The sequence below is a fragment of the Tachysurus vachellii genome, chromosome 14, assembly GCF_030014155.1.
Source record: "Tachysurus vachellii isolate PV-2020 chromosome 14, HZAU_Pvac_v1, whole genome shotgun sequence".
NCBI lineage: Eukaryota > Metazoa > Chordata > Actinopteri > Siluriformes > Bagridae > Tachysurus > Tachysurus vachellii.
In genome coordinates this window covers 8,402,221-8,428,667 of record NC_083473.1, presented here as the reverse complement: position 1 = coordinate 8,428,667, position 26,447 = coordinate 8,402,221, and the positions used below count along the sequence as shown (strand labels likewise).

The 26,447-nt window shown below is 36.8% G+C and overlaps 1 protein-coding gene across 1 annotated transcript; it reads right to left on the bottom strand.

The window, feature by feature from the left end:
* Positions 1 to 9,355: 9,355 nt before the first annotated feature.
* LOC132857027 (kyphoscoliosis peptidase-like) lies at positions 9,356 to 19,366 on the bottom strand. Its single transcript, XM_060886976.1, has 7 exons — positions 19,238 to 19,366; positions 16,861 to 17,508; positions 16,622 to 16,736; positions 15,789 to 15,906; positions 14,742 to 14,933; positions 13,382 to 13,572; positions 9,356 to 11,234 (listed from the first exon to the last, which is right to left on the bottom strand). The coding sequence occupies exons 2-7, from the start codon at positions 17,482 to 17,484 to the stop codon at positions 9,934 to 9,936; spliced, it is 2,541 nt and encodes an 846-aa protein (XP_060742959.1). The 5' UTR covers positions 17,485 to 17,508; positions 19,238 to 19,366; the 3' UTR covers positions 9,356 to 9,933.
* Positions 19,367 to 26,447: the final 7,081 nt, after the last annotated feature.

The window sequence follows — 26,447 nt, the reverse complement described above, 5'->3', positions numbered from 1 at the left end:
TGAGCTTGCATCCTACTGTGAGCCAACTAGACAGTTTGTGTGTATTTGGATCACTGTTACTCCTGGCTGTCTTGTTGACTAGTCTGATAACTCTGGCACTTGCTTTGTTTCATCTTTTTTAGTATTACTTTATAAGTATTACACTTTTAGTATAGCAATTATAATTATTGATAGAATTACTGATTTTTAAAATAAGGCTAAATCATTGATGGACAATGGATGCCATGAAATCAAAAGTAAAAGGGTGATGTAGTGGCAACCTGACAAAAATTCCATATTATTACATATCAAAATAGAAAAGAAATGATAGAAAAATTGTGATAAATAAATTCTTGCTTTTTCAAAAAAAAAAAAAAGTCATTTATTTATCAACCTCCTGACCACCTCACCACATTTCCACACCTCACTCGCATGTCTGCTAAATCCATTTGCACAAATTATATTAGGCAAAGTGATAAAAAAGATTAATGTAATTGAAGCCAATTGGAACATAACAAATAGCTTTGTTAAATAAATAAATAATATAATGAATTTGTATTAACTCACAGTAAAAAAAAAAAAAAAAAAAAAAGCAGTGTGATCATGCCTTACATGTTTTACTAACAAAACTTCAAACTAAAAAGCAATTAAAGGTTCAGGATCAAAAAATACAAAACCTCATGTTATAAAACTACTCAGGGTAAGAAGATAATTTGGAGTTTGAAGCCAACTGTTTTTGCTGGAACTATTTAATGAATTTGTACCCAAAGGAAATAGTGCAGAAGTGGGGGTTAAAATGATTCCACATCTCCAGTTGGGGTGAGGGTTGAAGTGATCTATTTAATGTTATTCAACCCCAAATTGCCTTTTTTTATTGCCTTTTTCTGGAAAGTTCCAGGCCTTGAATATGATTAGCATAGAATATAGTGTACCTAATAAGCTGAAAGTGACGGTGTCATGAAGATATTTTATTTCCTATTATTAACATTAATAAGACTAATTGTGCCTTATATAATTAAAGGACACACTTTGAATACCATTACTGTCTGGCAATTCACCCAAAAGTTTAATTAATGCATGAGCATGTCACACTTATCAATTCAATTGTACACATAATGCAGTTATTTTATTTAGCATATTTCTTCACCCTCCCCTGAAATTAATTCCTGACTTGTCTCTTGTGCACTGGTGTTACAATCTGACAATGTCTCTGGTGCATTTGTGTTAAGTTCTGGCTATGTCATTAATTTGTCTATTGGTGCATTGGTATTAAATACTGGGTGAGCCATTGGTGCAATGGTGTCAGTGTTAAGCAGTGGTTAAGCCACTGGATGACAAGTATGAGCATTTATCAAATCAATTCTACACATAATTTTATTTAGCATATTTCTTCATCCAGCTTTGCCTAAAGTGCATTGCATTACATTATAACTACTCCTTTGGGGCATTGGTGTTAAGTACTGGTCAATTAATGTTATTCACTGGCTACTCCATTTCTTTGGCGTTAAATATTGGCTAAGCCACTGATTCACTGGTATTAAGCACTGGTTAAGCCACTGGTGCAATGATGCTACATGCTAGCTACAAGTCTGATGCTTTGATGTTAAACACTAGGAACACCACTTGTGCACTGGTGTGTTGGATTAAATGTATGAGCATGTCTCATTTATTAATTCAATTAAGCTGTTTCATCCTTCCTTGAAATAAATTATTGGCTTATCTCATGTGCATTGATATTACATTGTAACTGTCCCTCATGTGAATTGATATTATGCACTTTCTCTACCACTGGTGAATTGGTGTTACGTATTGGCAACTCCACTGGTGCTTTGTTGTTAAGTATTGGTTAAGCCAGTGGTTAATTGGTGTTATGCAAAGGCTATAACACTGGTGCACTGGTCTTAAACATTGGTCATGCCTTTGGTGAATTGGTGTTAAACACTGAGTAAGCCACTGGTGCATTAGTTTTAGACACTAGTAAGCCACTGGTGCATTGGTTTTATACACTGAGTAAGCCACTGGTGCATTAATGTTTAACACTGAGTAAGCCACCGGTGCATTGGTGTTAAACAATGAGTAAGCCACTGGTGCATTAGTGTTAGTCACTGTGTAAGCCACTGGTGCATTAGTGTTAGACACTGTGTAAGCCACTGGTGCATTAGTGTTAGACACTGTGTAAGCCACTGGTGCATTGGTGTTAGACACTGTGTAAGCCACTGGTGCATTAGTGTTAGACACTGTGTAAGCCACTGGTGCATTAGTGTTAGACACTGTGTAAGCCACTGGTGCATTAGTGTTAGACACTGTGTAAGCCACTGGTGCATTAGTGTTAGACACTGTGTAAGCCACTGGTGGATTGGTGTTAAACACTGAGTAAGTCATTGGTGCATTGGAGTTAAACTCTGAGTACAGTAAGCCATTGGTGAATTGGAGTTAAACACTGAGTATCCTTTCCACAACATTAGAAAAAATATTTTCTCAGCTGAATTTGAGGATGTAATTTATTACATTTACAGCATTTAGCAGACGCCCTTATCCAGAGCGACTTACATTTTATCTCTTTTTTTTTTATACAACTGAGCAATTGAGGGTTATGGGCCCAGGTAAGGTAGCCCAACACCTTAACCACTAGGCTACCACATCATTAGGTATATCTTGTACTGGCTGCATCAAGGTACTTCTGTCTCTGTGCTCAAATGTGGCCTGACTGAGAATCCTTATTCTAACAAGGTCATAGATTATTTAGGAAACATGACCATCTCTAGTTATTTTATATTTTATCTCTTTTATACCACTAACACATGTTTTTTAATTTCATCTCACCCTAAATAAATGTGTCTTCCATAATTTCTGGTGCTCACTACCATCAAAAATGAACTCCGATTTAGTAATTTTGTAGATAAGCATCAACATTGTGTAATGGCTTCCTAAAAAAAATGCTACTTTGCTATCATAATTCTACTATCTGAGTGTAGAAGAGACATATCATATGCTAGTCTCCATCTGTTTACTAATGGAAGTCTTTCCTCAAAGATCACAGTCACGAGTAGAGAGGTCATTACAGATGCAGGACAAGCCAGAGGGCAAATCATTGACCAAAATCAGCCTCCTGACACTGGGTTAATGATAATGAAATCACAGTAGGGTGGCAAAAACCCTCTGACCCTCTTTCAGAGAATACGGAAGTTTAGCAGCACTCTGAAGTTCATTAGCTCTGTTCACTGCTATAAGCATTATTGTGAAGCTTTGCCCCTCACTGTATAGTGCATTTATATGTCAACTAGTGTATGCAGGATGTAAGTTTTATAAATAAGTTCTTAATTCTATTTCTTGTGCAGAAGTTTCCAGAAATTCCAGTCCTCATGTCCTTATACTCCAGTTCCAACTGATGTGCTTGACCTGCCTGTTACAGTATTTGTAGCATAGTCTGTGTATGTGAGTAAAGAACTACAAATCATTTCCTTGTAGGAGATACTTATACAGTTATTCAATAGGACTCATTATAAAGTTTAAGGCCAGTAATTGAGTCAATTAGGCTAAGGATATTTTAATAAAATGCTTTCTTGAACTCTTTAGTATTTGCCATTTAGGCTCTAAACCCTTATAGTTTGTCATTTTTTCCTCTGATTAAAATAAGTATTTTTTTAAAATCAATATTCATCACTGCATAATGATACAAATCAATTGGACTGAATATCGATTGGATTAAATAATAATAAAAAAGTATATAGTATTTATTTATTTCTCAAAATGTTCTACCAATTATAAGAATGCAAACAAGATGGATTAATAATTATTATCATTACTTATTTAAAATAATTCAAATGACAAAGACTTATGATATGAACATTCAGTCATCAGAGAATGAGCTCAAGCTATGTGTGTATGACTGAATGTTAACTTACACGATTACAATATTAGACTTAATGTCAATTATTTCCCATAATGCCAGCACTTATTAAACATGCATGTGTGGTTTCATAACTGTCACCTGTAGCAGCAACTGACCATCAGCTTCAAGACTGTGATTTATATAAAAAAAAAACATGTAATAGACATCTGTTGTTAAAGCCAAAAATAGAAATGCATTTTTGTTCTTGAATGAAACTGTGTGATTGACAACCCGTTGAGTTATTCTGTACGAAAATAATGAAACTCTCCAGCTTTAAAAATCCACTTTTGTAAATATAATTGGTGATAATTTTGTTCTAGTGATTAGGCCTTTCTACAGTCTTTCAGTTGAAATGGCAAAACATATTTTCCTCAGATTCAAGATTGAATGAAACCCATATTTAATGAGTTCCAGTGCACATTAACATGAGGAAATTTGAAAGGGCTATTGTTGTGTTTCAGCAGTTTCAGGTCTGTTTCCCCAAAAGCATCTGTGGCTACAATAAGTAAAAAGAAAGATAGAAAACAGCATGCTGGGTTTGCAAAATGGATATCTGACTCATTTAATTTCCCCCATTTCCGCTTGTTTTGACAACATGAACAACACGATGCTGCTTGTATGATCCAACAATGTGTAACACACAACAACTTTAAGCAAGTCAAGAAGCTTTCATTGCCATTTAGACCATATGGAGCTGAAGCAGAAAACAGGGAAGTACAACAACGTTCCTCCAGGAACACAGAGACAAGACACAGAGCTACATAAGACAAAACAGGAGGGCTTAAGTGTAAAAACCTAACTTTATTTCTCATGTCTATGTTCACAAATGCTCACATTTGCCAGGAATTTACCAATATTACTTATACAGATTATATGAAGCTGTTAAACATGAAATTATGAACCTAATACCGAAAATGGGATCACAGTAACTTCTGGCATATAGAAATTGTTGAGATTACATGATAATCATCGGTCACTGTTGATAAATATGCATTTGCATCATCCAAAATTTCAGACTGATCCAATTTTGAGACTGGAAACTGCAATGCGTTTTAATCCATTGGCAAAAACATCATTTTAATGACGATGGACAGGCAAAAGAGATAAAAGGAAATTCCAGATTTACCTGTGTTAGCATGATGGACTAAACCTTAATGTGCTTAGCCTTGAGTAAGTAGTTGTTGACTGATTTGAAAAACACACTGTGACACTAATCCTATTTGTTTGATTTATGCTCCAGGATACATAAATCCTTAAGATGTGTACATGCCCACTTAAGGAGAACAGCAGTAAATGTAAAATGTAAAAAAATAAAGAACATTTTATGATCTGTTCATTTATGTTAGAATGGAATAGCCAGCCTGTTTTTATAGATTGTGTGAAATCAAATGAATTGCATTTGCAAGCAGAGAGATAGTATAGTAGTACTCATCTGTAGAAACTCTAGATTTATAGGTCTAGACTGGCTGTTCATGGAGTCCATTGGGGTTTTATTGTCTCTCTGAAGTAGAATGCACTTTTTGTTCTTTCAGATATTGCATTTTCTCTCCACTTTGGCACATCATGAAGAAAAATAAAATAAGCCCATATCTTGTAATGGTTTCCCGACGAAGGTCGGATTATAAAACTATCAACAGAAACACAACGTTGTGAAATGTAAACATGACATATGAATGAATGAACCCTCTGCTTTATTATTAAATCTCATCCACTAAAGAAGTAGAAATACATAACAGAAATGTACTGTAGCTGTGAGTACACACAATCTGAGGAAATGTCCCTTATGTCCCTGAGTGTATGATCTATACACATCGCCACTGTCGCCCTTGTAAGCTGACCCCGAATAGAGCAGCAGTAACTGATAGTGTTCTGTAATAATCAGCTCTGTCAAAATGATGGCTTGATGGGTAATCTCTGTTCCTAAGCTGACAATGTGAAAGCATGGCTATTAATAATGCCCTGACCTTTCTTCACCCTGTATGTTGTAGGAGAGGATAGGAATCACGAAAACTGGGTTATAAACATCTCTTTAAATCTTTCAATATTTAGACACTGTAATGATACACTTTACAATTTTACAATTTTGTTCAGTGTGTTGAGAATAGAACAGTCCTATAAAAAAGCCTTACCTGTGTATTCTGCAGTGTCTAGTTTCATCTGAGTATTATTACAGAAAGAAAGGACATTTTCTATAAGCTTTTAGACTCTTGTTATATGTTTTTAAGGGAAAAAAAGACAAACCTTTGAATCTTTCAATTTGGAATAATTTTAAACTGCTTCCCCAAACAAAATTTTCATATCAAACACCATTCTAAAAAGTGACCAGAAACAAACACACCTGTCATTGAGTCAGAGCATATGCTACGAGACATTCATTCATTCATTCATCTTCTACCGCTTATCCGAACTACCTCGGGTCACTTCTCAGGCATCTCAGGCATCATCGGGCATCAAGGCAGGATACACCCTGGACGGAGTGCCAACCCATCGCAGGGCACACACACACTCTCATTCACTCACACAATCACACACTACGGACAATTTTCCAGAAATGCCAATCAACCTACCATGCATGTCTTTGGACCGGGGGAGGAAACCGGAGTACCCGGTACGGGGAGAACATGCAAACTCCACACACACAAGGCGGAGGTGGGAATCGAACCCCGACCCTGGAGGTGTGAGGTGAACGTGCTAACCACTAAGCCACCGTGCCCCCCCGCTATGAAACAAACATTAATTAATATACTTGACAGCCATTCCATATGGTTTATTAATGCTCAGGTCTATGATAAAGTACAGAAGCACCTGCACAGCAAAGTCAAAAAATATATTATACAATTAAAACTAAAAAGTTTGAAGTGTACATAAAAGCACAAAGCGACCTAGCTCTAGCCCTCTGTCTCCATTCTGCCAGAATGACCCCAGGTAAAACATGGTGTAGTTTCATACCTTACTGAAAGATTTAATATGCTTTGTTTGCATATTACATGCTGGATGCTCAGTACAAAGCCCGCCATATGGCTTGTCCGTACACTAGAACAGGAAGTGACCTTTAGTGTCAGCTCAAACTCAGTAGAAATGACATGCACTGTCCTGGTTCATTGAGTACAGTTGGATTATGGCCCAGATTTAATAAATCACACACATTGATATTCAAATATAATGTCTACAGACAGACTGTTTACACACATTTTAAAGTCCTCCATATATTTGTTTTCCTTATTACATTAGAGAAGTGATATGAACTGATACTGTACATTGCTGATATTGAGAAAAAAAATTGTATTATTAAATTAAATTGTGATTTACACTTTTACTGAACTGCAAAACTGAACTGACATAATTGCAGCCTTGATTTGTACAGAGTAGCTGTCAACCAGCAAGCCAATCTTATGTGAATCATTGCTAAGGTAATGTGTTAATGTGAATCATTGCTACAATATTAATAAAAACAAAACTTGACTTAGCAAGGTAATTTAACAAACTAATGTAACCAGTGACCTAAAGTAGGTAACACGCTTTTATTTATAATAATACTTAAATTGCTAAATTACCAAACATACAGTTATCATTAGATTGGCTTTAAACCACAAACTTCCAGAATCCTCTGCTGCTAATCATTCTGTAACCTGATTGCACTCATTCATTCATTCATCTTCTACCGCTTATCCGAACTACCTCGGGTCACGGGGAGCCTCACTCAGGCGTCATTGGGCATCAAGGCAGGATACACCCTGGATGGAGTGCCAACCCATCGCAGGGCACACACACACACACACACTCATTCACTAGGGACAATTTTCCAGAGATCCCAATCAACCTACCATGCATGTCTTTGGACCAGGGGAGGAAACCAGAGTACCCAGAGGAAATCCCCGAGGCACGGGGAGAACATGCAAACGCCACACACACAAGGTGGAGGCGGGAATCGAACCCCGACCCTGGAGGTGTGAGGCGAACGTGCTAACCACTAAGCCACCACCTGATTGCACTCAACTGTCATAAAACACACACACACACACACACACACACACACACAAAACACAAAAAGCACACACAAAAAAAACACAAAAAGCACACACACAAAAACACAAAAACAAACAAACACGTGATAAATCCTAGTGTTATTTCCAAGTTGTTATTTTGCTTGAGGTTGTGGTTTTGGTTTTGCTTCTGTTGTTATTTTGTCCCTACTGGATTTGTCTGTTTTTGGATCGACTTTTTGGACTGCATGTTAAATCGACTACATAATTATTCAAATAAACATCAACCTGCAACTACATCCCTCTCTGCAACCTACCAACTTATAAGTAGACATGCTTTTCACAGCTATAAGGTATGTGAAAAGATTGGAAAGGATGCAAACACACCGCAATGTGAATGTGTTGTTTGTGTTCAGCGGGCATGGCACTTATTGGAAGCAGCTGAACAATTTCAGTAGTCCACATGAGACATGACATCTGTGCGTGTCTGATCCAGCTAATCAAGCTCTCTAGCAGCATTTGAATATTAGAGTCAGGTGGGCTTGATTTGCATTGTAAATCAATTTTCCACGTAGATGATTCATGCTTTAGTACTCAGGTTGTCTGTTTATTTGAGAAAAAAGCAAAATGCATGAATTTCCAGTGTCCTTATGACCTAGCTACATAGAAACAAAGGTTTTTCAGTTCAGTTCACTGCTAAAAATATCTCGGTTGGGTATCTGAACTTTCGTCAAGTGATCTGATCTATTCTTGATATATTGCCAACATACTATACATTCAATGTGAGTTGCCAGGGTCTTTATTTACACAAAATTGACAGCTGCTAAGATTTTATTTCAAGGCAAATAATCAGCCATTGTTTGAACTACTGTTTCATTGTTTCAACTAACAATGAACAAACTTTACATTATTTTGCCATTGTTCTGTTATAAACCACCATCCTTTCATTTTGCATTGTTAGATTTAGTTGGGCTGCCTATTTCACTGAAACACGGCAACCCTGACATTCACCAGCATATGGTTAACCCTCATTATCAGCCGCTCACAGAGCGAGACAGGAATGCTAATCAGCCAAGAAAGAGTGTCAAGAAATAAACAACAGAGCTACTGTCAATGTTTTAGCCAAACAGAAACCTAGCTGTGTGGTCTTTGTAACTTCAGGGGGACTAAACAATCGTTATCGTTCTTGGCAGTGTAAAAATAGCGTGTGTGTCAAAGACAGTGAGAACACACAGCATTTGCTGGCTTGCATAAGCAGCTAGGTTAATGTGTTGCTGTGACATTTGATATATAGTGTGTATGAGAGCATGGCCTTGCTCCTGTACTGTTGCTGATTACCAGAGCGACTCGGAGCTGAAGTGCTGATTGCTGATGCAGAGCTTTTGTATTCATATGCAAAAAAAAAAATTAAAAAAAGCCTTGATGGTAAAAAGCAAAAAAGATTCTATGAATTATGCTAGTTAATTAAAAGCATAGATTGGTACATGGGTTTTCACACCATTATTATACAGAATAAATACTTTTACAGGGAAAGCACTTTATTTAAAACATGATGATGATGCTTGAAATTTAAACATGCTCTTTATTTGGAATTTCTTACAATTAATAGGTTTAAAAGCTTCATTCTGACTCAAGTGTACCTAAGCACTACATTTTGCATGATTTCTTTTAGTGTCCTAACACAGTCAGATTTCTAATAGGTAGAAAGCTTTTTTTTTTGTGCCATTTCTGAAAAACACATTTACACATTGAAATGTACAGAATCTCTTGAGCACCCTGAAGAAAATTATGACAAAAGTTTCATAAAAATTCAAAACAAACATGAAAGCTGCCAGAGCTTTTTGTAAATTCTTACAATTAATGTTTATCAGTCACGATCACTACAGTATATTTTTTAATTAATCCTAGATTGAATTGAACTTTTCAGCATGCAGTTTTCTGTAATTACATCATCCTGATGAGAGTTGTTCAGAGACTGTCCTGGGAATCTGGGTGCAAGGTGGAAATACACTCTGAATCCATCAGGATCGAACCTTGGACCCTGGACGTGCCTTACAATGCACCTATCCTGGCCTTTTTTTACATCTCATTTTGTGTTTTTAACACATCAAAGCACATCAGGATCTCTATCTGATCAGATGTTTCCTCCTGACTGGCTGCGAGTTTGATCTGTTCCATCTTCCCTGTGAACACCTCTCCTTCCCAAATGTGACTTTTATTTATCTGCAGATCCACTTGTTGCTCACCCAGCACGATGACTCTGCGAGCCCCAGGAACACGGACACGGAACTGAACCCAGCACAGAGGTTCAAGCAGGCCCGAGCGTGGCTCAAACAGCACACTGCCCTTCCTCCAGGCTGTGTAGGTGTATGGAAATGGGGGCCATGTACTCTCTGAGCTGTTCTGAAGGATGAAATCACACAGAAGATTAAATTCCTGGCTGGATGGAGTCTTTCCATAAAGACTCAGCTTGTAAACTCCTGGCTTGGGCAGGACCACACTGAGAGTGACCTTACTGCCATTGTGGGTGAAGAAGACATGCTGAGAAAGGGGGTGTCCAGACTGTTCTTTGCTATGTATTAAAATGGCAAGAAGGTCCAGATTTTGTGGGTTCTGGAAGGTAATGTTACATTTTCCCTGCTGTGTGTTCACTATTGGTGCTGTGTGGCTGAACTTTGATAGGCCAGCTTCATCAGACCTGATCCCAGGGCCACAAAAGTAGCTGAGATCTGGAGGGAAAAGCTGATTTAAGTTGATTGGGTTGGCGATGCAGTGCAGAAGAAAGTTCCCTACATTCTGGAATCTGTTCCAATCACTTTTGTAGTCCTTGACAAATATAGAGAGTCTGTAAAAACCAGTGTATGGACAAAGAACACTACAGGTAAGTTTATCTGCTTCAATTTGAGTGACCACACATCTTTTAGCCAGCGTGTCATCCAAATCCTTATGACTTATTTCACACAGCATCATAAGTGGCCTGCTAGTGTGCAACATTAGTTCGTATGACCCTGATTTAATTAAAATAGCCTCACTACCACTGCATGGTTTCAATCCCAGATCTTCAGCATCTTGTGTCATTCCCCAGTACAGGTACGGGTTCTCAGGGCGATACTCTGAAGCCTTAGGCACACTGCACTCCAGTAGAAAGGAACACACCCAGGTGTACTTTTCAGAAGTATGTCCTGGCCGTGCAAACAGCATGATCTCAAATGTTCCTGAAGTTGCCGGCATCAGTTGGAGCTTCATGCTGTTCTGTGTGACGGTGAGTAGACCCATAGAAGTGCTCAGCTCCTTGTGTTCCCCATTGTGCTTCTGGGAAATCTCGTATGTGAAGTCCACAGGCTGAGAGAAAGTCATTGATATGAAAGCCTCACCATCCTCTGGACAGAAATATAGGATAATGATTATAATATACTGTAAGATGATTCAATTTCTGTTTCCTTTAAGACAGACAGAAATGAAAGACAGACCTGAATATCGATTAGATCCATTGAATCAACAAAGCCACAGCCTTTTACCACAAGCTCACCATCAGAGACCACTAGTCACAACTAGCATGCATTTTAATCCCATTAGGAAACAGTGTTTTTATTAATGGTAAATAATGATGTTTTAGGTTAAAAAGATACCCTATATAGATTGTAGACAGACATATTTAATGGTTATAACTTTTGGCTTCAAAGTTGTCCTTCAGGAGTCCGGAGGTATCTGATGGTCAACTCATGTCATGAGCCGTGGTTGCATGGTTATGAAAATCACATAAGTCATGAATTCTCAATTCTGATTAGTCAGAAATTGTTGATTATCTGTTACAGCTGTTTGGCTCATTTCAGGCTGCAAGACAAATAAAAGATGGATTTTAAGATGCATTTTTATAATAACAGCAACTTATATGAAGGACAGTGTCAGAGACTTATATGATGGACGTTCTGCCTAAATTTATTAAAATGTGTAATTATTGATATTGTCTTTTTATGTAATAAGGCATTTATTTATCATCATTGCTAGCAGTTTTGAGTATCTGTGATTTGTGACAGTAAGAAAAAAATGAATGTGTAACAAAGTTTTACACCACTGGAAAGTCTTCAGGAGGATGGACTTTGCATTTTCCACTACAAAGCTAATATTTCTGCCTTATTCATTTTAAGAGAGAGACAAAAAGAGCTTCTGACGAGGGAACAATTTTCAAGCTGTTATAATGATGTTCTGCAACATTAAATGTTACAGAATAAACAAATACAAAGGAATATTATTTTTATGAGAGGTACATTTTGTTGTCAGGACTGAATTTCTTTGTCATGCCACACTCCACAGTGCTGAATAATGGCTCAAATGTAATTAAACACTCAGCACATTAAGAATTTGTAGTTTTTCAGAAGTATTTCTGTTTTTTTCCTAGCCTACATATAAGATACGTTTTTTTGTTTTGTTTTTTTTTTTACAAATATTTCTATCATTAAAGTAAATCTTGACATCAAACCCATTTCTGTTCTCTGTGATGCCATAAGCTCTTGTTCATAAATGTCTAATATTTGAAAGCATTATCTTCAACCAGAAATTTGTGTTTTTTTTTAGCCTACTAAACGCACTACTAGGGATAATACATAGAATATGTATTATACACAATTCATAGAAAAGTTCCAAAATAACCAAATGGTTTGTTTTTCCATATAAATATTTCTATCTTGAATGTAAATGGTGATATCAAACCCATTTCTATTTGCTGATATAATCCACATGCTTGTTCATGAGTATCTAAAATACAAAGCCGGTACCTTCAATCGCTAAAATTCTGTGTAAGGTTATATTCCCAACAGTGAGAAAAAACATCTCCCACTGAAAGCCTACAGTGTCCTAACTCATTTTATATAAGACTTGAAGAATAGAAAGACTGGCAGAATAGAACACCAACATACTAGTAAAAAGTGTTACATCGGTTAGCGTTGGCAGATTGCTGTAGTATAAAAGAGCAACAAAACACAGCAACAGAAGTCGGATTCATAAACATGCTGCTTCAGACCACCATGTCTTCCCTTAACACAGCATCTGTCATGTTCTAATATATAGCTAAAAGATCTTATGGCATTAATTCAAATTTACACCTTTTATCAATTGCAAAGAAATAATAAGGAAAAAGATAGTCTACAAATACCAGTCATTAATATAGTAGGAATGTTTACCTGTTCTAGATATAAGTAACATATATCTGATAACCTATGTCTGTAACTTAATTTATTTACTCTTAAATTAGACAAACTTTAAAATTATCATAGGGCATATCATGTTTTTTTTTTTCCCAGCACAATTATCAACCTATCTGTAAAACGTAAAATACCAAACCAACAAGGAAAATAAGTATTCTGTAATGGATTCATAGTTTCCATTTATGCTTGTTTTATACAATTAGGATACTGTTATATATGAAATTCAATTATTTTTCTACATCTTTAATATAAGACAATATAAAACTCATTAGGAGAGAAACATTTAAATCTGTACTTAGTCAGAGGAGAGATCAGAGACTTACCTGTAATGAGTAAGTATTGTTTTGGGTATATGAGCGTTAACCCAAGCTTGTAAAACTCTGAGGTTTTCAGCACACTCTTTTCAAACTCCTCCAGCTTAATGGGGATGTCCAGCAGCTGCCACTCCTCTTCATCAGGCCAGTGTGAACTGATGAAATCTTCTGGATCAGTCAGGAAGTAGAATTCATTGTATCTAGCAGAGTGAAAGAAGAATCATTAATTTTTGACTGATTTTATGTGTTTCATTCATGTTTGAGTGTCTATGTTTTCAGTACTGACTTTTTTTGTGCGTTAGTTTTAAAATAAAACGAATAATTAAAAATAAACTAAAAGCATGTTCTTTGTTTTTCAGATTCAAGTTCGGCAAAATTCTACATTGAATTAATATACTGTTCTTTGACTTCATTTCGATTCAAAACAGGTGTGTTCTGAGTATGAAAATAGAATCTTATTAACATGCATGGAAATTAAATCATCAGTAGCAGTAGTAATTATTAAACAATTAACAACATGATCCTACTGGGGAAACATGGCCAAAAGTATGTAAAAACCTGACCATCACACTCAAACTGTTGCTACCAAGTTGTAAGTGAACTGTGTAGAATGTCTTTGTATGCTGTAGCTTTGCCACTTCTTTTCACTGGAACTAAAAGGCTTAAACCTGTTTAAGCATGACAATGCCCCTGTGCACAAAGCAAGCTCCATGAAAAGATAATACACCAAGGTTGATGTGGAAGAACTCAAGTGTGCTGCACTTGACCTTAACCCTACTGAACACTGTTGGGTTGAACTGTAACACTGATGAACTCTGGAATAGGCTCTTCACACTGACATCAGTGTCTGACCTCATTCAATCCTCTAGTGGCTGAATGATGACAAATCATTCCCTCCCAGGCAAAGGTGGACTAAATCTGGACCGGGAGGTTTTTAATCATATGTCCACAAACTTTTGGCAATCACACCCATATTCAGGATTTCCCCAAACACTTGCTGTAAATTTTGTTGCACAAACACACATTAGTCTTTGAATGTCCTTGAATTCTGTAGCATTAAGGTTTTCCTTAACTGGAATTAATTAGAAATTGTATGCCCGGCTGCAAATTAGACCTTCTCGCTTGACGCCAGTCTCCAATCTCACTAATGCTCTTCTGGCAGAATAAACACAAATCCCCACATGAATGTTCCAAAATTTCTTGGAAAGTCTTTCCAGGAGAGTAGAGGAAGCCAAATCAATATTAATGCCAATGTTTTTTAACAACAAGCACATATGTGCATGATGGTTAGTTGGTTACATATCCCTGGCTTTATATTGTATATACTGTACTGGTACAAATGTATGTTATTCTATATGTGGTACAGTACCTCTTTATAAAAGCTTTGGTGTTCATATCCACTCTTCCAGCTCCCCAGCACGCATCCAGCAGATACCAGTGATCCTCCAAACGTACCGCATTCCACATATGATTTGACTTGGTGTTCTGGTAGCTCTGACCCAATTTGTATCCAACACCTTTGCCATGTCCACCCACTTCTCTGCACTCAATGCCAACCTCTCTGCAGAAAGACAAGTGCTTGTTTAGCTTTTCAGGATATAGAATATAATAAGTCAGGATATAATAGATGTAAAAATTAATACTACTACTACTACTACTACTACTACTAATAATAATAATAATAAGAAGAAGAAGAAGAAGAAGAAGAAGAAGAAGAGGAAGAAGAAGAAGAAGAAGAAGAAGAAGAAGAAGAAAATAATAAAAAAGCCTTTACACCTTAACTTAACCAAATTACAGTATATTAATATCTGAAAAATACTATTATAATGGTCTCCAAAAACATATAATTGAATCTGCATGATATTTCAAATAAATGCAAGCAAACTATCATTCTTGAAAGATCATTGTTATTCATCATTTGTTCTCAGTTCCCAGGAACTCTGCTGCTGTCTTAAGCAGTGCACTGTTTCTCTGCTGTACAAGCATGAGGCTACATACAAGTAAAATCCTATTGTCATTTATTACCATGGAAAAAAACAAAGACATTTCATTAATTAAATTAAAAGATGGCTCTTAGATGGCTGATGCACAAATCAAGATTTCTCCAGCTATATAGTAATTGTTATATCCAGCTATATAGTAATATATATATATATATATATATATATATATATATATATATATATATATAGTAATTGCTATACTGTATAGTAATTGTTTTTTTCTTATTTGCAGATACTGGCACATCTCTAGAAACCTTTTTTTCCTTTAGAGCAAATATTTTACTAAAACCTGCCAAATTGTATGGAAAACCTCATCAAATATATAAATTACAACATTATTTTATTATTTATCCTCATATTACTAATTAACATAGACAATTAGAGGCAGATAGTAGACTATACGATGCTCTTACTTGCACAGCTGTAAGCAGACACTGGAGAATCCACAGCAAACTCCTCGACCTGTTTCAATAACCTGCTCAGGAGAAGACGCTTTCTCAGTCAGACCCAGGTACCCATTCAAATCATACTCTGTACAGAACAACACTGTTATCAATAGCAGCATATATTTCAGTTTCTGTCTGTCAAAGACTTTTTTGATAACTGGGAAAAAAAGGTTAACCAAAGCAAATTTTCAGTGCACATACAACTGCATACCACATATTTATATCAGGCTATGTGTTTTTAGAAACACAATATTTTTGTATATATATATATATATATATATATATATATGTATATATATGTGTGTGTGGTGATCCTAACTGACAGAAGAAAATCTCACTGCACTCCAAAGATACACACACTCATACACATACACACACTTCCTCTAGCCAAGTTTTAAAAATAAGCTGTAAACCGATACAAATAATTTTCTGCAATCCAGAACTGCAAATGTAAACACTGTCGTAGTGGAACTGCATATATGTAACCAGTATAATTATCATTAATAATGCCATTTATGAGCTTCATCTTATACATTCTAATTAGGATCTATTTCAGATCCAGGTTTAAATATATTGCATAATTCTTTTATATTATAGCACTTTTGGTTTACCAATTCTCGATGGTCAGAACTGCCTTGTCATGCTATGATTTTGTTTCTATTGTTAAAAATTGTAGAATGTACAATTCTAAATAAATTGATCTAAAAAAAGGTGTTTGTTTAGCATTTAGGGAAAGGGATCAGTGCTTTAACTGGCAAAGTTCATAGAGATGTTGAAGAGAGAAAGTGTTGAAAACTGACCGATGCTATGACAGAGCCAGATCCAGATTGCACGAAGTCTTTCTAAATCAGTAGATGTTCCCTTGGTGATGGTTCTGGCAATAGTCTGTACTGAGAAGATCTTCTTACTCTTTAGCTGCACAAAATACATGACCACATTGCTGATTAAATAAGGAGCACCTTAATTTACTTTGCAAGCATATAAACGGATCAAATCCTCAACACCTCAAATGGTATATCAGATGACACATATTTCTCACCTCTTGGCTAGCACCGATTGCATGTGAGTCCACTCTGTAGAAATCCTCCAGGTTGGAGATCAGTTCCTTCTGCAGTTTTCTTCTACACCCACGCTGGTTCAAGATCATGTGATCATTTTTCGTGTCCTGCTGAGTAGCAATACTAGGCACCTTCTCTCTAGTCGGATCTTTCTCTTTCACCAAAGTCTTCTTCACAGCTCTGGAAGTGGAAGTTTGGCTGATGTCTGAAAGCTGTCTCTTGGCAAGGGGTCTCTGATTCGCCTTATCCATAGCAGCCCATTTTTCAAACACTGAACTCTTAGTTGAAACAGCATGCTTTAGTGTTGCCTTTTCTGTCTGGTTCTTATTGTTTGAGATTTTAGTAGAGAATACTGTGTTACACAGATCTCCTCGGGGGTCGTTTGTTTCATCTTCTTTACCTTGAGTCTTGAAACTCTTTTCACTTCTGTGTTCTTGTTCTTGGCTCTGAGTCACCATACTAGGGAGAAGCAAGGGCTCACCTGCTATACTGGTATTATTGATGTTGTTGTTGTTGTCCTCATTTTCACGGCACATTTGATTGGCATTACAAGTGGCCTGACAGAGCTCTTGTAGATTATTTGAAATCTTTAGGTCAGCAGACATCACGGTCACTTATATTTGTGAAATCTGTAATGAAAGAGTGTAAGAAAGAGTAGGTAAGAAATTACGTAAAGCAAGAATTTTTTTCAAAGAAATAAGGATTTATTTCTACTTCCACCAGTGTGAAATGTGAATGTAGTTTTTTTAGAATGTATTTTTCCTAAATTTTTTAGTTGACCAATTTGGTCACCTGCCATTCTCCACCAAACAGCCAGCTTGTTTTGGCTGTTTTTCAACTTTGGTCCAGTCTCGCATTTTGGACCAATCTGCTCTGATTATTAAACTGCTTAAACTGCTGAACTTTACATCCATCTCAACCTCCACATTGTGACACCAGGGTGGTTGAAGCCTGACACATCCATTTCTGACTGCATCACGGAGCAGTGGAACACACTCAGCCCTCTTCCATATACATAAGCTCACAGAGACCCATGATTGGCTAGTGTTACTATGATTGACAAGGGAGAAAGGGAAAATGACAAACCCTCCCACACACAGAGCACATGTTTTGCTCCCTTGACTGGCAGCCAGGGATGGTTACGGTATCGACGAGTTTCGAACTCACAATCTCCAGGTCACAGGGTGAATGCTTAAGAGCGGATTATTTTTCGAAAAGAAATTGAGGGAGAAGCTTTGCATCCTTTGCTCCAGATGTGTCAATCAAGAATATGTACAAAAATAGAAACATTCCAATAGGGTCTTTAGTCAAGACACTTTGAATGAATTTTCTGCTTATATTGTGAACTAATACCATTCTTCAAAAGTGAGCTTTTGTATATTCTGCTTAGTCATAACTGACTGACATAAAAATAAAAAGCACATTCTTATATCCTACTTATGTCTCACCTATTTTCGCTGGAGAAGAGTTTTTTGCTGCATGTAGATAGTGATTCAAATGGATAGTCTGTCAGAATTCTTTAGTGCTTTGTATTCTACGTACCATCAAAGCCAAACCCATCCTATTATTTATATTCATTGTCATTGTAACATTCCAGGTTTGTTGCTTTTGACTAATATCTGTGGTTCTATTTTTTAACCATCTAAATTGATGGCGTTTTAAGAAATGAATACATGCCTGCCAGCCAATTGCAATCAAGTATTTTACATACTGTAGCCAGGTATGTGTTTACCTAACCCATTAGTTTTAAATTCTTAAAGCTCTACAGCATTCGAAATTAAATTTACAAATAAATGTGAAACTTTTCACAAGTGTCATACATTTTCTGACTGTGGTTCACTTTAAGAAGCATAAAAAAAGTGCATATACAGATTTGATCCAACATTTTTGCCAATGACACTCATAATACTTTCTTAGCACTGGGCCGTTATGGCTGTACACATGAGAACGTGGGTAATTCTGTTTCATTTAGTGCTAAATAAGGTATTTACTAGAGCCAGATGGGTATAAGGTTCTTGTCCAAAAATTGAGAAAAATTGCACATATATATTTCTACATTTGTTCCATCTATAAAACGTTTCTATTATTATTCAGGACGCAGACCTAGTTGTCTAACATCCTTCAAAACACATTTGCACAGCTAATTTAATTCTTTGAATTACTGAATTTTGAAAATCTCTGGAAGACTCACAGCTGAAAAGATAAGGCAAAATAAAAAAATCTAACACCTCTCTAGTTTGTCTCTCACCATTAAAAATGCAGCCAAAAAGCTAGAGGCAAAGCAGTGAAAATGCCTGACTCATTTGTGCCACCTGTATAATTCCATGTCTTGCTTTGCATAGGAGATTAAGTTCCTACCTTATGGGACATCTTTTTCTTTGATGGCGTACTGATGTGTCTGCTGGTCGTCTTTGTCATTAGGCTGATAATTTAGCCCCAACCTCCTGGAGACTGAAGGTTGTTATATAACCTCTATGCCCAGGGCTGGGGTATGTAACTCAGACAGATCCAGTGGATGACAGCCCTAAAAATACTACAAAGCACATCAGGATTTTCCATCAGATACTGGAGCATGAGGGGAAAGTTATAGCATTGGGGGACACCAGGAGGCCATCAGAGCTCTCCATGAACTAAACAGGGTGAATTTAAAAAAAAAAAAAAACATTGCATTTTATCTTTTAGGCACCAAAGTAGTTGTGGTCACATCCTTAGTCTGGGAGTTTTGTAGTGATAAGAATTTTGGGAATCAAATACAAAAGCAGACTCAAGCACATTGAGTTCCAACTGCTTATAATGTTTCGTACTTTGAATAACACACTGTGCTGTATGTAAGAACCCATAATAATGTCATCTTAGTCAAAGGGGTAGTCCTAGTCTTACATGCCCAAGCAAGAAAGTCTTCTAAGTAAGAACACTAAACACAATTCACAACAACTTGGAACTTTTTATTTCATTTGTGACATTTAAGGGCATCCCTTTTGGTCAAGGTCACGAACCTTGTTGTTTGCCAGTCTGTCAACTTACCACAAAATACGTTAACCCTTTCACTGTATGACCCTAGAACCACTAAATCTGATTTCCAAATAAAAGAATATGCATACATTTCTGTTCCTTATAGAGTTGCACTTAATTTCAATATGAACTAATTTGTGGTCTTTTTATCTTAATGTTTATTTTTAACTGAAATTGCCTTATATGACACAATTCTGTTATCCTCAAACATTCACCTGCATAAACTATATTATATTCTCTATTTGAATGCTAGGTTTGTTGCTACCTTCCACCTACATGCACCACTCATCACCCCTAGTTATGACCTTCATTGTTGACTCATTTATGAGAAGTGACATAAATCTGCATAAACATTCATAAATATTTTTCCAAAATGAGTCAAAGATTGGGGGCACGGTGGATTAGTGTTTAGCACGTTTGCCTCACACCTCCAGGGTTGGGGGATCGATTCCCGCCTCCGCCTTGTGTGTGTGGAGTTTGCATGTTCTCCTTGTGCCCCGGGGGTTTCCTCCGGGTACTCCGGTTTTCTCCCCGGTCCAAAGACATGCATGGTAGGTTGATTGGCATCTCTGGAAAATTGTCTGTAGTGTGTGAGTGCGTGAGTGAATGAGAGTGTGTGTGTGTGCCCTGCGATGGGTTGGCACTCCGTCCAGGGTGTATCCTGCCTTGATGCCCAATGACGCCTGAGATAGGCACAGGCTCTCTGTGACCCGAGGTAGTTCGGATAAGTGGTAGAAAATGTGTGACTGAGTGAGTGAGTCAAAGATTGCTGTTTCTCAGTTTGGATGTCAAGCTGGTATAACACATGTTTGTAATACTTTCAGGTGACATTAGGTTGACAATGACATACAAAAGAAGGCTGTGAGGATGCAGCAGAAGTGCAGATAAGGCAGATTAATAAGAAAATGTTCCAAATGCGAGACAAGGGCAAGGTCAAAAGCAAGCAGTGGTCAGGTGATATGCACGCAGGACAATAAACAAGGCTGAGGAGAACATAGAAGCTAAAAAACAAATAACAATGTACAATTATAAGGCTTGGAAATGTCAAGAACAAAGACTGAACTGAGTGTGTGTTTTGTGTTGAGCTGAATCATTTTGTGTAGTGGCAATGAGGACAAGTGATTGGGAACAGGTGTGTGTGTGAGTGTGTGCGGTGTGTGTGTGTGAATGAGGGTGACCGTGAGCATGTTAGTGTGTGACTGTGATCAGTGTTTGGTTCTGCAGACATATTCACAGATTTAGACCTGACAGACTTTCATTAGAACACCAGGACAAATGAATCTTACTCTGTATAACGCTGAGTTTCATAATGATGTAGAAATAGAAGAGGTAAATTATCTTTACACAAGAAGCAGAGCGTAAAATTCATAAATATATTAGAAACAGAATTATATCAGATCCTACTAGATGTACTGTATATGGAGCAGCAAAGTCAGCTGTAATAATGTTTTGCCTGAAATTTGTCATGTAGAGTTTAGATAAGGTTTTGTATATTAATATTAGCATTTATGACAGGACATATGTCTTTATAAATGTTTCTGTAGATTTAGTTCAGTTGTCACAGCATTGCTGCTTAACAGCTCCAGGACGTCAGGTTTGACCCCTTCTAAAATCCTGCAGCTAGATGGATCGATCGCTATAAAATGCCCCTAGGCATGAATGAGTGTCAGTATATGTGTGCACAGTGTCCTGAAATGGACTGGCATCATGCCCAGTGTTCCTGGAATAGGCTTAGTTTTTATGTAGTTCACATAGCCATATAATCAGTGTCTGTACATATAGTATTACTGATTTGTCCTTATAATTTAATTGCCAGTGCTGTGCATGCACTGCTTTTTTAGCATGACTTGAGTATCCAGCCTACTGCTCAACTGTCTCTAGCCATCTTTCCTTAGAACATCTGTGTGAGTCAGCCAAGGTTATGCACTTCAAAATGCACTGTGTTCACCTGTGGGATGTTTTGGTGTACTTCAGATAGCTACCCGAGTCTCACTCGCCACCCCGAATCCATTTCATGCCCTTATTCTCAGCCACTGCTCTGAGCAATTTGTGACTAAATGGCACCACAGTCCAGTAATCGAGCATAAAGACCAGGCAGGAGGTGAGAGCTGAGATGGCATGAATCACTGTGAGACACTTTACTGAACGTAAGATACATTTTCTTTTTTTTTTTTGCAAGACAATTATATTGATTTACAGAAGGCTTAAAGTGCAGAGGGAACAAAGGGTGGCGTTTAAGTTTGAAAAGACAAAACAATACTTACCTGCCTTATCTTTCGTGAACTGTTTGTCTGTATTTTATGCAGTAAAACAGATATAAAAAAAGACTCATACAAAAAGAGAATTTTTAAAAGTCAAACACAAACCACGTAGTGCAGTATTCAAGAATTCAAGTATAGAAGAGTTTTCTAGACAGGATGCTTTGTAACCTTTGTTCTTAGTCCACTGAGAGAAATTCTGCAGTCTTTTAATATTCAACGTTTAACAGTCAACTTTATTAAGTATTGAGCTGACAGAGTGGAAATTGACTTAAGACATTTTCCATTAGTATGAACAAATGAATTATTCTGATATAAATTTATTCAAGGCACTGTTGGCTTTTAATTTGAGACCTTCTTACTGTTGCGATAAACCTACACAAACTTTTAGTGATTATTAAAGATAGAAACATTTGTATGAGAAATAAGAAAGTATTTTCCTTCAATTTTTTTTTTTAAAGTTTTATTATTTTGAAACTTTTCTATGAAAATATGGCTTATAATAGTGACATAAGACAATCTCAAAAGTGAATAAACAGGCAATGTTCAGGTGATAAGCAAACAGGTTATCAAAAATAAAGCAGAGCACAAAAACACTAAACTAGACAAAACGTGCGACTGTGCGTGAGAGAGATTGGAGACAGTGAGTTTAATCAAAAGCCTGGTAATTGTAAACATGGAAGTAAGTGTGCATTGTGGGAAGTGGAGTTCACTGTGTCCATGTTTGAGTTCAAGGTTTCAGTCAACTTAAGTAGTAGAACTTATTTTAAAACATAAAATGCAGCTAATTTGTGTGCAATATTTGTTGTGACATGCTAACTCAATCTGATAGACTTAAACCCTTGTATGTTGTCCGTATTTTTGTTACTCAGCCAGTTTTCATGGGTCTGGTCGACCCGCCGCATTTATGGGTTTTTAATTCAACACAATCAAAAATTTTATGTTAAAATACTCTACAGATGTTTACTTCATCCCAATTAAAAGCAATATAAAAACAGCATATTGTCATGAACACGGGATAAAACAGACCCAGACGCAGGATAGACAAATAAACAGGGTTTAATAACAGAAAAACACGAAACATGACACAGACTAGGGACAGGACGACAACAACAAAAGACAACAGTAGATTCCGCGCTGCACAAGGCAACGCGGCACAGTTAAATACAAAAGACAATGAGACACGATTAGGAACAGGTGTGGAGACAGGGAGGGGCAGACGAAGGCGGGGCAGACACGTGACGAGGAACGTAAACAAAGGCATATGGCCAAAAGTCCGGGCTGAGTCCTGACACATATATGGTTAATATTTGCCTTTTACCTTTATTACATTACATTTTTTAGTGCTACTCATTTTTTGTTGTTTTTTAATAACATGTAATAAAGAAAAGGAATCAAATTTAAGTTATGAGTGGGAAGAAATCAACAAATTTACAACTTTTTTCAAAACGATCGATGTTTATAAATATGGGTCCCACAGACCCGAACAACATACAAGGGTTAAACTTTTCAGTACTGATGACAAATATTTTATTAATGAATGAAGCCTTTATTTTGTCGCATATACATTACAGCACAGGGAAATTATTTTTTCGCATATCCCAACTTTGGAGGTTGGGGTCAGAGCGCAGGGTCAGCAGAGATAAAGCATCCCAGAAAATGGAGGGTTAAGGATCCTGCTCAAGGGCCAAACAGTGGCAGATTGCAGATCTGGGGTTTGAACCGTGATCAATCCAGAGCCATAATGACTTGAGCAACCACTATATTCACTCCATCATGAATAGATGTGTTGTCAACAATTACAGATATAAAAAGAGTTTCTTTTGTTAGCCAGAGAGATTTACAGGGCATGTAATTGAAACTAGAAGTTGTGGTAGGTTTTTATATACTATTCAAATGTGTAAGGAAGCAATAAACAGATTAGATTGCACTTTTATTTATATTTTAAAAAATAGAACCATCTCAATTCAAAAACGTATCATGAGCAGGTAAATACAAAAACCCAGCCCTGTGCTCATCTCTAGCTGAATCCAATTATAAATGTGAGTAATGAGAAAATATCAGAGCCAGAATTCAGACAGTGCTGCCATTTTGGCCTCTGTTTTTTTAATCCCCCCACGTTAGGCCACACCGACTTTGGGCTCAAATCCAAACACAGATACATATAAGAATATTTTGAGCATTTACTCGCTTTACTCTCTAAATGCTAATGAATGAAAGACTGTCCACTTAATATAAAGTGTAATGTCTATGTATGATAGCTGTAAGATATTCTGATATCATCTATGTGTAACAGTGCATAAATCCCCAGTAGCTAAATTATAATACAATATAATGTCATACTAAAAAAAAATAAAGCTTTAGACTTTAGTTATGTTTAATATTTATTATGTTAAACTCAAAATTTCACAGGTTGATTTACTGATTTCAGGACCATTAACAAAACTACGGTAAAGAAAATCCACACAGCAATTGTGTTCCTTTTTCAGAAATAATCAATTTTTTTTGTAAATATCTCAAAAAACCTCACCTGTGTTTTACTCATGACAGTATTTTTTTTTTTATTTTTTATTTTTTTACCATTGCTACAGTACATTCAATTAACCTTTTCTCCTTAAGGTCATTTCTATGTCAATAAAAAAAAAAAAAAAGAAAAGAAAAGGAAGTGTTTACTTTTTTCCACAGTGATTTATTTTTTTCTTTTCATTTTTTCCCCTCTGTATGCATCCCCATTCGACAGCAATCCAATCAACAATTGCACCTGAAGCAATGGGAAAAGATGTGCTTAAGCTTATCATTCAGCCTGTAGTGTCGTGGCTGATGGGATTACATCTGAGCACTGTATTTAAACCCAGACAAAACCATCTAGAAAGACATGACTGCAAATTACAAGAAGACACATCCAAATTACTTTGTTAAGATATGCTAAGCATGTTGGTGCTTCATATGCTGCACTAATTTCTCAGATCAGTAGGAGGCACTGTTGTCATTTGATGGAAAAGTGTAGAAGGAAGCAGCTTGTACCAAATCTTGTGTCTCGACTCAAAGACGTGTTTGTGTTATGTTATACTCGTATAGATCATGTATACTTCAAAGTGGATCTAATCCAGCTCTTTAAATTCCTAATTTTATATTTCCATTTGCTCTATCATGAACTAGTTCATACAATTGGTATTGTGGCAAGAGAAAAGGAATAACCCTTTACATAAGAACAGTGTTCATACGGATTACATAAGCATTTTCTTTAGAAAAAGGCTTTAAAACGAGCAGCAGTTATTCCAAATAATCTGACGTAAAACCTGAAGTGGCATAGGATGGTGGTCATGTGGCTAAATATAAAACCCACACAATACCAACCGTACAGTATAACTAACATGATTTACACAAAAATGGATTTGTTCATACTCAAACAGGTATCACTAAGCTGTCATTTTTCTTTTTTACTTAACAACTCACTTTTCTAGCTCTTTTGATATACCGGATTCATATAACGGTGATGTGATAACACATTGAGTATCAAAATCAAAACAATTTACGGTCAAAGAAGGTAACTAATATGCAACTGTGTCATAAGTGTCTATAAAAAAATCTTACAAGCACAAATAATTAATTAACTGCAGACCAAATATGCAGAATGTTGCTTACATTTCTTTGTATTTTGGTAATGCTTCCTTTTAAGCATCTTCAATCCATAAAATACACAATATGCACTGATTAAAACCTCTGAATGTGTCAAGACCTCTGAATGTGTACTGTAGTGTCTCGCACTAAGATGTTAGAATCTTAAGTTCTCTAAGTTGTGAAATAATGGGGCCTCTATGGATCGGTCTTGTTTGTTCAGCTTGATCAGATCTGTGGAATTTAGAAGCCAAGTCAACACCTTGAACACTTTATGTGTTCCTCAAAATGTTTTAAATGTGGCAGACAGGATTACTCACTCACTCAGTCACTCATTTTCTACCGCTTAGCCAAACTACCTCGGGTCACGGGGAGCCTGTGCCTATCTCAGGCGTCATCGGGCATCAAGGCAGGATACACCCTGGACAGAGTGCCAACCCATCGCAGGGCACACACACACACTCTCATTCACTCACGCAATCACACACTAGGGACAATTTTTCCAGAGATGCCAATCAACCTACCATGCATGTTTTTTTACCGGTGGAGGAAACCGGAGTACCCGGAGGAAACCCCCGAGGCACGGGGAGAACATGCAATCTCCACACACACAAGGCAGAGGCGGGAATAGAACCCCCAACTTAGGGAGGTGTGAGGCGAACGTGCTAACCACTAAGCCA